The sequence below is a fragment of the Dromaius novaehollandiae genome, chromosome 3 (assembly GCF_036370855.1).
Source record: "Dromaius novaehollandiae isolate bDroNov1 chromosome 3, bDroNov1.hap1, whole genome shotgun sequence".
NCBI classification, from domain to species: Eukaryota; Metazoa; Chordata; class Aves; order Casuariiformes; family Dromaiidae; genus Dromaius; species Dromaius novaehollandiae.
Window position 1 is genome coordinate 94404496 of NC_088100.1, and position 12696 is coordinate 94417191.

The 12696-nt window shown below is 37.4% G+C and overlaps 1 protein-coding gene across 3 annotated transcripts in view; it reads left to right on the plus strand.

Annotated features, from left to right (window-relative positions):
* Positions 1-11753, plus strand: part of ZFAND3 (zinc finger AN1-type containing 3) — a 152302-nt gene extending 140549 nt beyond the window's left edge. For all 3 annotated transcript variants that reach the window (XM_064509528.1, XM_064509529.1, XM_064509530.1), the window contains one exon: positions 9121-11753. In XM_064509528.1, coding sequence (XP_064365598.1) covers positions 9121-9275 — 155 coding nt within the window. In that variant the 3' untranslated portion in view covers positions 9276-11753. The remainder of the gene's footprint in view (positions 1-9120) is intronic.
* The last annotated feature ends 943 nt before the right edge of the window (positions 11754-12696 follow it).

Sequence of the window (12696 nt, forward strand, 5' to 3'; positions counted from 1 at the left end):
AAGAGAATTTTACAATGAATTTTGAGCAGTTTGTAGCCTATATGATTCAACAATTGCTAAGTCTCTTGGAGGAAAAATGTTTCTTTTTGTTATACTGAAAAAGTGTGCAAGAAAATGCATACTTCTATCAAGTTGTAGCTATCATCATCAGATGAGCTGAGATTCTGTATTCCCAATTCAGCAGATGTTTTACAACCACGGTGACCTGCCATTTTGGCTAGCTGGTAAACCAACTAGTGGGGCCATAGCTACTGCCTGTGCCTGACTGCTGTGGGTTACAACAGAGGTTGACTATGGGCAAAAAAATGAGGACAGTGAATAAGGTTCGAGGGGAGCCTAAAGATGAAATGTATAGGTCAGTGACTTTTGAGATACAAAGCAGTTTAGAAATATGAGTGCTGCATGCTAAATCACTGGGAATAATCACACACCTAAGATGCCCAGTGTGTATTCTCAGTTAGTCTGGCTCTGGTAAATGTTGGCTTTAATTCACAAAACCGTAGAGGGGTGAAGCTGTTGTGATGTTGACGTAATTACTGTTACGTGCATGTGCTCTGTGCAGCAAGAGAAATATAACTGGTCTAAAACAAAAGGTTTAGCCACCACAACTTGATATGTAGTGGAATGGAGATATGATCCTGACTAAGATCTTCAGTATTTAATAAGCCTTAACTTACAGCAAAATCTATTAATTGCAGTTTACTATTACAAAGCAGGTATACTGAATTTATCACTTTAATTCATTAGTTGAGGGTTCTCTGAAATTCAGAAATCATTTTCTGAACACCTCAGCTCGGTTTCTGAAGATGCTTCCTAGTTCTGTGGAGCTGGTGTCTACCAGTGCAAAAACAGCACTTGAATGTAGGAGAGCACTGTATCTTAATTTTTTTCCCCTCTAAATACACTGTCTTCAGAAAAGTAGGAGACTGTCTATTTGAGATCCTTCTCTTAGTTCTAAGCTCAAGGAATAGAATGGAGTCTTACAAAGAACCTCTTTAAGAGTTGTTAATCCCCCCCCCCCAAAAAAAAAAAATAAAAATCAGCATATGCTCTGTCCTTAAGTGATATATTCTCTGTTGAAAATCTGTGTCACATTTAATGTAGGAAGAAATAGTTTGACAGCTTTCTGTGGAAGTAAAGTAGTAAGATAAATAGCAAAGTGAACTTCAAATTAGCACAAACTGGGGTAAAAAGGAGTTTGTTTGCAGAATCTGTGCAGTGCAAATCTCTCTTGCATGCTCTCTAAAGCTGCTTCCCAAGCTTACAATCTTCAAGAAAATAGAAGACACTTTGAAACACAGGTTATACATGACTGAACTTGGAAATGCAAAGTTTTTGCCTTGGAGTCTAAAGAATTCTTGCGGAATCTTTAACCAACCTGTCCAGTGGCTGTTGTAGGGTTAAGAGTGGCAGTTTGTGCCACTAATGACTTTTTTGTCTTTTATGTATGCTTGTACATGTTGGTTTATTGTATTTGTGGTAGACAGCAAAATGAAGCAAAGAAGAACAAAATCTTTCCGTCCCCTCTTTTCTCCTAAGCATAAGCTCAGTGTATTTTTATTCCAGCAGTAGAAATACAAAATGAATCTGAAGCATCTCCTAAGCATCCCGAGTCTCAGACATAATCTTTTATGTTGCATCATAGATGTCATGGAGCTGTGTGCTTGATGCATGAAATTTGAGATTATGACTGACGTGACAGCAGTATAGCGCTGTTCCGGTCCTAAAGCCAGACTGGCAGGTGGAAAGAAACATTCTAAGGCATCTTGTACCACCTCTTTTCCTGTTTTTGATTCAGTCATGATCATTTTGGTAGTCATGAGTAAGTTCACACCATCTATACAAGAAAATGCTGAAAAGCAAGTTGCAATGACCATAGGAGATGGTTAGAAAAGCAAGTTCACCAGAAAAATTGGGTATACTTTTTGGCTCTGTGTTTCCTGGATCTTTTGCAGGGGTGCTTTTTGTGAAGAAATGTGAACTTAAATGCCCTGAGAGGGCAATTTAAGATACTTTGCATTAGTATTGGGAGATGTCTGTCTTTGAGCACTAAGGGGTTAACGTTCTCCATCAGCTCTTGAAGTGGAAATTATAGAAAGGACTACCTCAAGCTGCTTTTTTGGAGTTTTAATAAATGCATCTATCTGGTTTAAAAGTTTCACCATAGTGTGACTTACTCCCCTTCTCATGTGGGAAGAAATGACAAGATTCCTAGCCAAGTTATTCTGAACTACTTAGCACTTTAATCAAAGTCCATAACATTTTACCAAGCTGGGGGAAACAAGAGGATAGTTCAGCTCACTTACTTGCAGAAGCCTGTGGTTTAGCTTGTTGGGAGTTGGTTTGGTTTGGTTGTATATAAAACGATACTAAAATTGAGTGTTTCTTGAGTTGTGTGATGAAAGCTGACATTGCAAATGCAGAGCATTTCCCCATAGAAAAGGTAAAAAAGAGATAACTGTAGTATATGCAAGGATGGAGCTGTCTACAAGGACAATAAAAGACATCAGCAGACTAGAATATTATTACACAGTGCACACAAACTGCATTGGAAGCTTTGCCAGGCTGGACTAGAACACAGTTTTCTTTCCTGTCTTTGCTGGATGCTCTTTTAGAACGGCTTGCAAAGTACTAGCACAACAAGCTGGACTACAGTGCAATTCAGAGAGCAAGAGTTTCTCAGGTACTCTTTGCACAGATTTCTAGGATCTTGATTTTATATCTTGGTATCTAGTTGTGCTACTCTTACCTATGCTATGTCTTGTAAAAAAGAAAAGATTTCCCTCCCACACTTTTTAAATAGCTTTATTGTTAGTGTCATTTAAAGCAAAATAAGTCGTCATTCCAGTTGGAAGGGTTAGGGAGATGCATAAACATTATAGGTATAATTTCAGTCTGTGTTGCCTTATGAGTCTTCAATGGCTCAATATACAGAGGAGCGAATGCAAGCTTGGATGATCCATTTGGATTAGGTTTCTAGCAAATGAATCCTGTCTGTGGGCTTGGACACATTCGCTTATATTTATGGCTCCAGTCACTCCTCCAGAAGATACTTAGAGGCTTACATGTGAGCCACTGCAGAGATCCTTGTTAACTCTCATCTCCTTCAGTCTTCATAGGAGAGCAAGGTGGGAAGGCAGGAATTCATGGGCTGTGCTGTCTGAACAAGGTGCTGACACTCAGCCCTTGGTTTCTACTGCTGTGAATGTCTGTCACCAGTAAGAGCAGTTCTAGGGAAGCGCAAGGGAAGGATACTGGGGTGCTGGTGGAGTACTTGGTGCTTACAAATTTTAGAAATGCAAAGGGAAGAGTGGTAGTTAGAAAAGCCTGTAAAACTATGTAAGGCTGTGTGTTTTATTTTGTTTTTGAGATGAGACTAATGTGCTTTACTGAGAAGCAGAGGAGTCAGAGGGGAGGGAGGAAAGAAGGAGTGAGGGTGATAAAAAGAGGTCAGGAGAGGGATATTTGACATTGGGATGAGGACAAGAGAAAATTCCTTATGAAAAAAATGGTTTAGGGAGAGAAGGGAAAGGTCAACTTTACATGTGATCAATTCCTTCTTGTAAGAAGTAGGAAAAACTCCTCAAGAATTCATCTGTATGAGGTGCATATCTGTAGATTCATTGTCTACATGTATAAGCAGAAGTGTAGCTTTATGCTCTAAAGGACAAATACATTTACCTTTTGAAGATATATTAAAATCTGTTCTTGCATTTTTTGTGGTACGCAGACTATGTAGAAATCTGCATACATGCTCACATGTACCTTGTTAAATAATGCACTGCTGGTAGATAATTTTTGCAGCACCTTCATCTCTTAAGGCCACAAGGTATTTTTAAGTCTTCTCTGGACCTCTGTCAGTTAGAATTTCAAATCAATAAGAAAGGCAACATTTCTTGCAAAACAGGTGAAGAAGCCAAAGCATACAGCACAATTCTGCATAGGAATAAGACTGTGCCTTTATTAAGGCTGCTTTTGAAGAGGTTTTGTATAGGGGATCTCTACAGATGCAAACTGTTTATTAAATAAAATTTGGAAATGGCACGAGATGCAAATTCTGGCGGTTTTGAACTTCTACCTTTTGACTCAGGGATAAAGGGGAGCTGCTTTAACAGATGCAGAAGTCAGTATAACGTAAGGGTAAATTTTCAGGGCAGTTACTGGATGCAATCAAAACATAAATATCTAGCTTGAAAAATTAAGAAGAGTGAGCTTTAACTTGATAGCACTTTGTAATCAGGTGCTTTGTCCTTTCATGCCAGCAATGAAATTTTTGTAGTTATATGGCTTCAAAGCTTTAGAAATGCAAAAATGTATCTCTACATAAATGGAGCTCAGTTTTCTTTAGATGGATTTATCATATTAACCATATGGCATATTTGCTGTAATGTAAAATCTAAATATGCTCTCAGTTCTTACAAATTAAAGAATTAATATACTGAATATCAGGAGTTATTAAAGTATAATCGTGGCAGTATGCAGTTACTTTTTAGGTACTATACATTGAGATCTTTGAAATAGGGGAACTGTTAAATGTTTTTAAGCCACTTTATAAATGTGTAAGCTGCATAAATATTTAATTATTTTGTTTTCCACTTCAATCACTTTTCAAAACATACTCACAACCCCCAAAATTTCTTCCTTTTACAGCTTTGAATGCCTCATTTTTGGGACCAGAATCTTGAGGGGCAGGGGGAAAAGGAGGTTTTTTTTTTTTTTTTTTTTTTTTTTTTTTTTTTTTTTTTTTTTACTAAGATGCTATTTGAGCAACAAAGATCATTATATGCATCTTATGGAACAGTATGAAGTTCTTCAGCAGTATATTAGAAGAGTCAGAGACTCCTTGCCTGGTAAGATACGTGCAGGAGAGCTGTCCCACCAGTGTGCTGTACTTCTCTATTCATGATTTGCAGTAATCCATTTCCTGGGCATTTTTGTCCTATTCCAGGATCTGACCACTTTCCATTCAGTTATCAAGAAGAGAAAAGGAATTTAACAAAATCAGGGACCCTCCAAAATTTCAATTTGGCTTTTGTGTTGTGGATTATTATGCCATTTAGTTGAATTGTGTCTGACACTTCACATTATCATTTTGCTGGGTTTTAGCAGTTTACTGTTTTCAGAGCTTGAAGACAGAATGTTAAGAATTAAGTCTAGGTTTTAGTGTAAATATCTGCTTACCATGATTCCATATTCCAATCTAGTCAATGCTCTTGAGTGTAACAATGAGTAAGCTGCAGTTATTTTTTATTATCACTTTCATACAGTAAGCTGTAAATCTGCTGTACACTCTGGTCTTGAATATGTAAGATTATTTTGTTGCATTCCTCTCAAATTCCCTTTTCCCAGCAGATTCCTCAGGACTAATGAAAGGGAAAGAGCAATTTCGCTGTTGCTTGTGCATGGTCTTAGATTTCTGTTGAATGATAGTTTTTTGCATGTAAAAGTTCACCTAGAAGAGTACCAGTAAGGCAGAGATGGCACACTGCTCATGGTTTGAGCCATTTGTGTTCTGGTGATGAAACGGAAGTGAATTTTTGATGATATGTTGCAAAATAGTCTGGGGTGCTTAGAAGAGCTCAAAGGTTTTGATGCACTACAGTATATTTTTTCCAAGATGCTTACATTAGAGGCTTGAGGAGTAGGTGGTTTGTAGTTTACTTCTAACATCCGAAAATTACAACTGAAATGCTGTGAGATGTATTATTACATTTACTAGACTGTAATCTTCTATCCATGGAGTGGAATTCTTGCTTTTGCTTATTTTTGTTTGATGACTATGGTAAACTAACTTTAGTTGAAAGATGGATTCTCTTCCCTCTAGCAGAAAGTTATTTATTTTGCCTTTTAGTTATAGTGTGCTAAAAGAAACATTTCTGGAGTAAAATCCTTTAGGAGAATCAGCCTGCATTAGAAATCTTCCCATCATGAGCTTAACAGTAATATATGACATGTGCTCTTTATTCTAACTCTGCTTTATAACCATGAAAGCAGAATTTTCAGGAGACAAAGTTTCATCTCTAAATCTGTATTGGTTTTAAGGATCAAAATGGAAGTAAATATATTGGCCATCAGTCCCAGAGCATATAAGTTAATAATGTAATTGTTGCAAAAGCTGATGGCCCTGAGACTAGATCAGGCACCTGCTCCAATGCAGACCAGAGTGCCCACTCTGATTTCCAGACTATTGAAACAAGGAGTGTATTATGGCAGTAATAACTTAATTGAGTAAACTCAGTCTGAACTAGTGAAAAACTGTTCAGAAAAGTTAGTCAACTAGCTAACATATAAAGATATCCAAGTTCTTTAAAATCTAAATAAAACTTCCAAAAATACAAGCTCCACTCTTAAAATTGACGTAGGAATTTGAGAACAGTGGGACTAAAGATCTGAAGTCTGTTTTAGAAATGAGACTTCTGAAGATACTATCTAGATCCCCACTGCCAATTTAAAAAAATAATAGAACCCTTCAATGCACATACAAGAACAGCTACTATACAGAAACCTATCTTCAGTAATGTTCAAAATGTGCTTAGGTATTCTTTTGTTTATTAGGTATTATCAGTTCTAGTTAGCAGTTTGTATTTAAACAAATGTATGAATAAAAGGTTTAGATCATTTAACCTGTGAAATTGGAAATACTTTTCCCATAGACCCTAAATTTACAGGATTGTCAATGAAAATGCACTTGCCATTCTTTGTGAACAGTTCAGTGAAACTCTGTTCCAGAAAATAATTCAAGAATAGAAAAAATAAATACTATGTTTCATCTAGAATGAGTGCAATAAACAGTACTGCTTATCCTATACGAAAATGGATGCTCTAGTGAACTGTAAGTTCAAAAAAAGAAAAAGAAATAACGATATAAAAATATAGAGGATAGATTGTTTTTTCTTTGAGGGACAAAGTAAAAAGGAACATCATAAAGGTACACTGTCTACAGAAGACAGGAGGCTTCTTAGAAGATAAGGAGATGGTGCAATTGAAAGCTCATGTTCAAAAGTGATGCATCATTTTGTAAATGTATTTCCATGTTAGATTTGTAGAACTTGTAAAAAGGCCTTGTTGAAGATGTGCCTAAGATTGTGCGCATGTCCAGTATCTCTTTTAGATAACCTTAATTAGCATTTCTAGGTATGCTTGTTAACAATGTAGAGAGGATCTGTAAAACCATCAGGATTTAAAACCAATCTTTACCTACTAGGGACTGAAATGATAACTTCAGCCTAATCCATATCTGCAGGGTTTCTTGTATGTGCCTCTGATACATCCATTCCAGATAAGATGATGGACTGCTTGATTTTTTTTCCCCCCTTTCTTGAGCCAGTCTTGTTGGATATTTCTATGTTCCTGTGCCTACAGTGCGCATTAGTTCAGTGATCTGAAGTCTTGTTTCAAGAAATAAAGAAGGGAAGCCCTCAGCCCTTGCTTTCCTATGAGAGAGAACTGAATTAGATGCCTGTTCAGCATTAAAAGGATGTTTTTATTTTAACAATCTGACCTTAAATGTTTTTGGCAACTTAAGGTATTTTTCACATTTGAAAAATGTAGCATGACCCAGACTGAGATTGAAGTGGAAGCAGTGATCACGAGGGGAGAGGGTTTTATATTCAATTCAATTTGAATCATTCCATCCATTTTTTTGAATCACATATATCAATAAAGAAAAGCTTGTCTTTTTTGCCTTATTCTTAGAATTGGGTTATGAAGCCAGGCACTCATACAGAGACATGTATGTTCATAGCAGATGCCAGTGAAATGATGAGTTAAGGATATATCAATTTTTCCTTCAAATTATTTTTTACATAATTCTTCATGTGGTATTTTTTACCTGTTTTCTTAACAACTGCTGTAATATAAAGGTAGCCTGTTGTTCTCTCCTGCAACTGATATTTGCTATTTCAGGAGCTTGAAAATACTTTACACACACACACACACACACACACACACACACACACACACACACACACACACACACACACACGCATGCACACACACATTCACTTTTATCTTTACTATTTCTTAAGCGTCATCACTTTGTGGTTGTAATCTCTTTTGAGCATTCAAGGAGTAGCAATAATACAGTTCAGTGGGGGGGGCAGAGTGATGCTCTTTGCACTATCTTAGAGGAAAGCTATTGCAGCATAGGCGGTATCCTACTCCTCTTCAAATATGGTGGACTACGTGAACACTGGGCAACTGTTTTCCCTATTATATCATCCTAATATTACTTAGCACTATATAACATTCATTTTCAAGGCAGGAAATTTGAGGCAATTTCTCTACTGTTATAAAGTGTCAGGGCCAAATATGTCAAAAAGCTGTTTTTCTTTATAGAGTGGAAAGAGGTGGCCACTGAAGCAGCCCTCCTCACCTGCAGGAAAAAGTACTGCCCTGTGTTTCTGAATCAGTTGTTCTCTGAAAATAACTAACATAACTAGCTTTAGACAAAGAGATGATGACCTGTATCTCTTCAGCCACAAAGCAAGATGACATGACAAGTCTCTGTGTCAAATGCCTGTGCATCCCCCATGCTCAAGGTGTCCAAGCAGTCCATAAAAACAAGCTTCTGAAAACTGGAGTAGTAGCGAAGCAGGGAGCTCTCCCTCAGTCACAGCCAACTTGGGATGTTAGTAGTAAGGAGAAAGGAAAGCCTCTAAATTTAATAGTTTTGACTCCAATGCCTGTTTAGGAGCTAAACCTGAGGTATGAAGCATGAATTTCAGCAATGACAACTGACTGCATGTAAAGTTGAAGGGGGTTCGGTAAAGGTGGCCAGTGCTTTTTTAAAAAATCAGCTTTGATGTTACCACCTCAGCATGCCTAATACAGGCTATTTTGGAAAACGCTGTCCCTCCCTTGTAAGATGAGAGGAGAGGATGGCAAAAAAATTACTGCATTTTCTTGAATACTTGGCAGCACAATATCAAAGCTCAAGTCATACTAGTAAAGTATTTATTAATACCACATACGGAAAATAAGTAAAAACTTAAAGCTGGCATTGATTACTGAGAACTGAGTAATGCCTCAGTAAGTGATACTCCACTTCTGAGTCAGGTAAGATTCTGCTGTTTTAACTGGGTCCTCACAATTGCTTTTTTTTCTCCCTCTCTGTGGTAGGTTATGTGTTCTGTATGTTACATCGCCTGCCTGAACAACACGACTGCACATTTGACCACATGGGACGTGGGCGTGAGGAAGCCATTATGAAAATGGTGAAACTGGATCGGAAAGTAGGGAGATCTTGCCAGCGCATTGGCGAAGGATGTTCCTGAGTGCAAGACTCTGCAACCAAATGCTGTTCTCTTAGTTCACTAATGTTAGCCTTATTTAGGACAAAGTCAGCCAGACACCTTGTACTAGGCAAGTTTCAGACTACAGCCAATCAGTTTCCTTTCTTTAGCCAACCGTCCTGGTACTGTAGTTTAGGGATTGATGGTGGTTGAAATTGATTTCTGGCTGGTTACTAAGGTGCCTGCTAGCCACTGTATGAAATTAAAACATGAAGAAATATTATTTTTGAGCATGGCTAGTGGATGTAAACAAAACAAGAAAAATCCAAAGGCTTCTGTTATTGCTGGAGTCACTCTAAAAGCCTTATGCTGGAAACATTCCAGCTGCAGAGTTAAAACAAATAGTTGTATAGAAGCTGGTGTAAAAGTTTGCTATGCACATGGCTTTCAGACAAACTGTTTAATGTGCAGCCTTTCACCTCTTCACCTCTAGTTAATCCTGAGGAGGTGAAACACTACTAAGAGCAGCAACCGCAGCTGCTTAAGCCCAGAAGACCTGACTGGTCACTCGTGCCTTCATCGCGTGTGGCTTTTGAGGTTAGGCAGTCACCAGCATCAGGGATTCTGTTGGGGCAGGAACATCTTTCTGGTTCTTCCCAGGAAGCCAAAAAGAAAGAGGGACAGAGATTCTTACAAAAAATTTTTATATCTATCTTGCTATAAAGAACCTATCTGGGTTTTTTTCAGTTAAATTAGGGTCTCACTTTAAAGCCAACTTCATCCCAGAGCCGTTAGTGGTGCGTACTTTTTACATGGCATCCGTAGAGTTTATGTGAGTTGTGTGAACAGATTCCACGTACATCGTATACACTGACCAGTGCAGCCATTCCCACCGGCCGAAACCTGATTGGCTCTTGTTTGCCTTTTGCTAAGTGCAGGTATCTGATAATTGATCAAATAAGGCTAATTCACAGCACAGTAGCCATGGCTGGATTCTACAGACTGACTTTCTGTAGCTAGACTTATATATTGGGGAAAAAAAAGGACATTTTTGTAGCAAACGGAATTCAGTAACAGTATTGGGGAACAACCGGGAAAACACCCTTTATCAGATTGAGTTTGTATTCCACACTTCCAGAGTGTCAATGAGATAATCAAATGGGCTATATCAGCCCTGTTTCTATGCAGCTGAACGCTCTCACAAAAATCTCTGCCCGCATCTATTGCAAAGCAAGTACAGCAAGTGAATGTGAAAAGCATTACATGCAGTAGAATGTTTTGGATTAGACCTATGGTTCTGTGTTACGGTATGTCACGCTGAGCTGAACTGAATTGCACTGATCTTGTCAGTTGATAAACAAACAAGCAAAAATAATAATTGGCATGTCTCCTGCTGCGCACAGGGTTTATGCAAGTCAAGACGATTTATACTGAAATGGCCCAGCACAGTCCCGAGTGAATTTAGCTTCTCAACCCAGTAGTAAGGTATTAACAATCAGGTAAACTAGTAGGAAATCTGAGAGAGGGAAAGATTTAATTTCATCTTCAGACATTGGGCAGATATAAAACATCAGAGGGTGCAGTACTGTGTCACTTGAGGAAACCCTACTGTTTGGGAATAAGCTTGTGTGAGTCATCCTCCATTGTATTTGTTACTGGTAAATAGTTCCTTATAGGCCAAACTATATTGTTACTTTGGTAGCCAGCTAGAAGCATTTAACAAGGAGACAACTAATTTAAAAATATATATATATATATATACACACACACACATATATATACACACACACACTCAGCATCTGACTGTATTAGCATAAATTAACCATGAAGAAAATCAGAAATGTCCCATCATTATAAAATGCAAGCTATGTAAAAGGCAAGCTGTTTTTTTTATTATTGTTATTGTTCAAGACTATGAAATCAGCAGCAGAATCTTCTGCAATGTACTGCATTTTCAGGAAATGGTCCTGGTGAGAGGAACTGTCCAAGGATATTATTTACATTTGCTATGAAACATTTTTAAAAATATGGATTTCAACTGCTGCTGTGATATGCACTTTTTTTTCCTCCAAAATCCCACCATAGCATTTGATGGGCATTCTGATTGATACACAAGACTTTTCTGCATTAATACTGAAGATGCTATTTTGTTCCTCCTTAATATTCCTTTTAATCTGGTTGCAAGTGCACAAATGGTTTCAAGGCGGCTCTTAAGAGAACACTACTTAAAGTTCATGTGAATTATGGACAATGTTCACTTCAAACAAAAAAAAAAGTTGGGGAGGGGGTTGTTCCTTTGCAGTATCTGTTCTGTGAAGTTTGTTAAACGTAAAGAAAGCTTAAGTTCTTGTATCTTTAAAGAAAATCTTATTTAACCCTTTTGTGTTCTAGATTTACTTACACATGTAGCCTAGAGCTCAGTTTTAGTTTAACATTGTGAAAATATTAAAAGAATCTTGTAACTTTATTCTTTTTCCTCCTGCTAAAAAAGAAATTAAACCAATCAGATTAAAGTTTGAATTCCTTTCTGCCTATTCCAACAGGTTTTGCTATTTTGCACTATTTCTGCTGCAAGTTCATATAAGAAATATGAATGGGGAAAATACCTACATTAGGCCAGTAACTTCAAGCTGAATTTACAGTTGGTGGAAGGTGGAAAGTATTCTCTGTGACTTTGGAAAGGGAAGATAGTATTTCTGCTGTGTTTCAGTTTAGTGGTTTCTTTTCTAAGTAAATCTAGCTAAATCTGCTGTAGTCTGAATACTGATAAATTTAATTTTGAGGTTACAAGATACAGTAATCAAATGAACAAGTTGCTCTTAAGTCAAATGCATACTGTGGACTGTATCACTGGCATGAAAGTAAGTTTTAAAATGTCCTAAATGTTCTTTCATGCCTTTTGACAACTTCTACACCTACAGTAGCTCAATTCCAAATCATAATGGGCTGTATTTGTAATGGATAATTAAAGGAATAACTATATTGTTTCTTAATCATTTAGAAGCTAGAAACACACAACTAATTAAAAAAACAATGGAACGTATTAAAACAGAGCAAGAATATCAAAACAATTCTCTAAATCAATTCTTAAAATTCAGTTTGGAATTGAAATTGAGTCCGATTCATGGGACATGTACCCCCATTTTCCCCCTCAAATGAATATGGTACTTTCAATCATTAAGACTGTGTGTGTGATTCTTGAACAACACGGCTGTGTTATAGCAAAGGTAAGTCACATAAAACAGCTCTGCCTTTTTTGTCAAGTTTCAAATGCGTAACTAGGTGTCAGCCAAGACTTCTAGGGAAAATAAGAATTGCCCATCAAGGTTCGCATCCCAGAGCCTTTCCTAAATTGTACTTGTTTTCTGTTTCAAAGCAGTTTAGTGTGTTGAATGAGAAGGATTATAACTGTGAAACAAGGTACTTGAGAACATCAGGTACTGGTCAGTAGTGCACAGGCAAT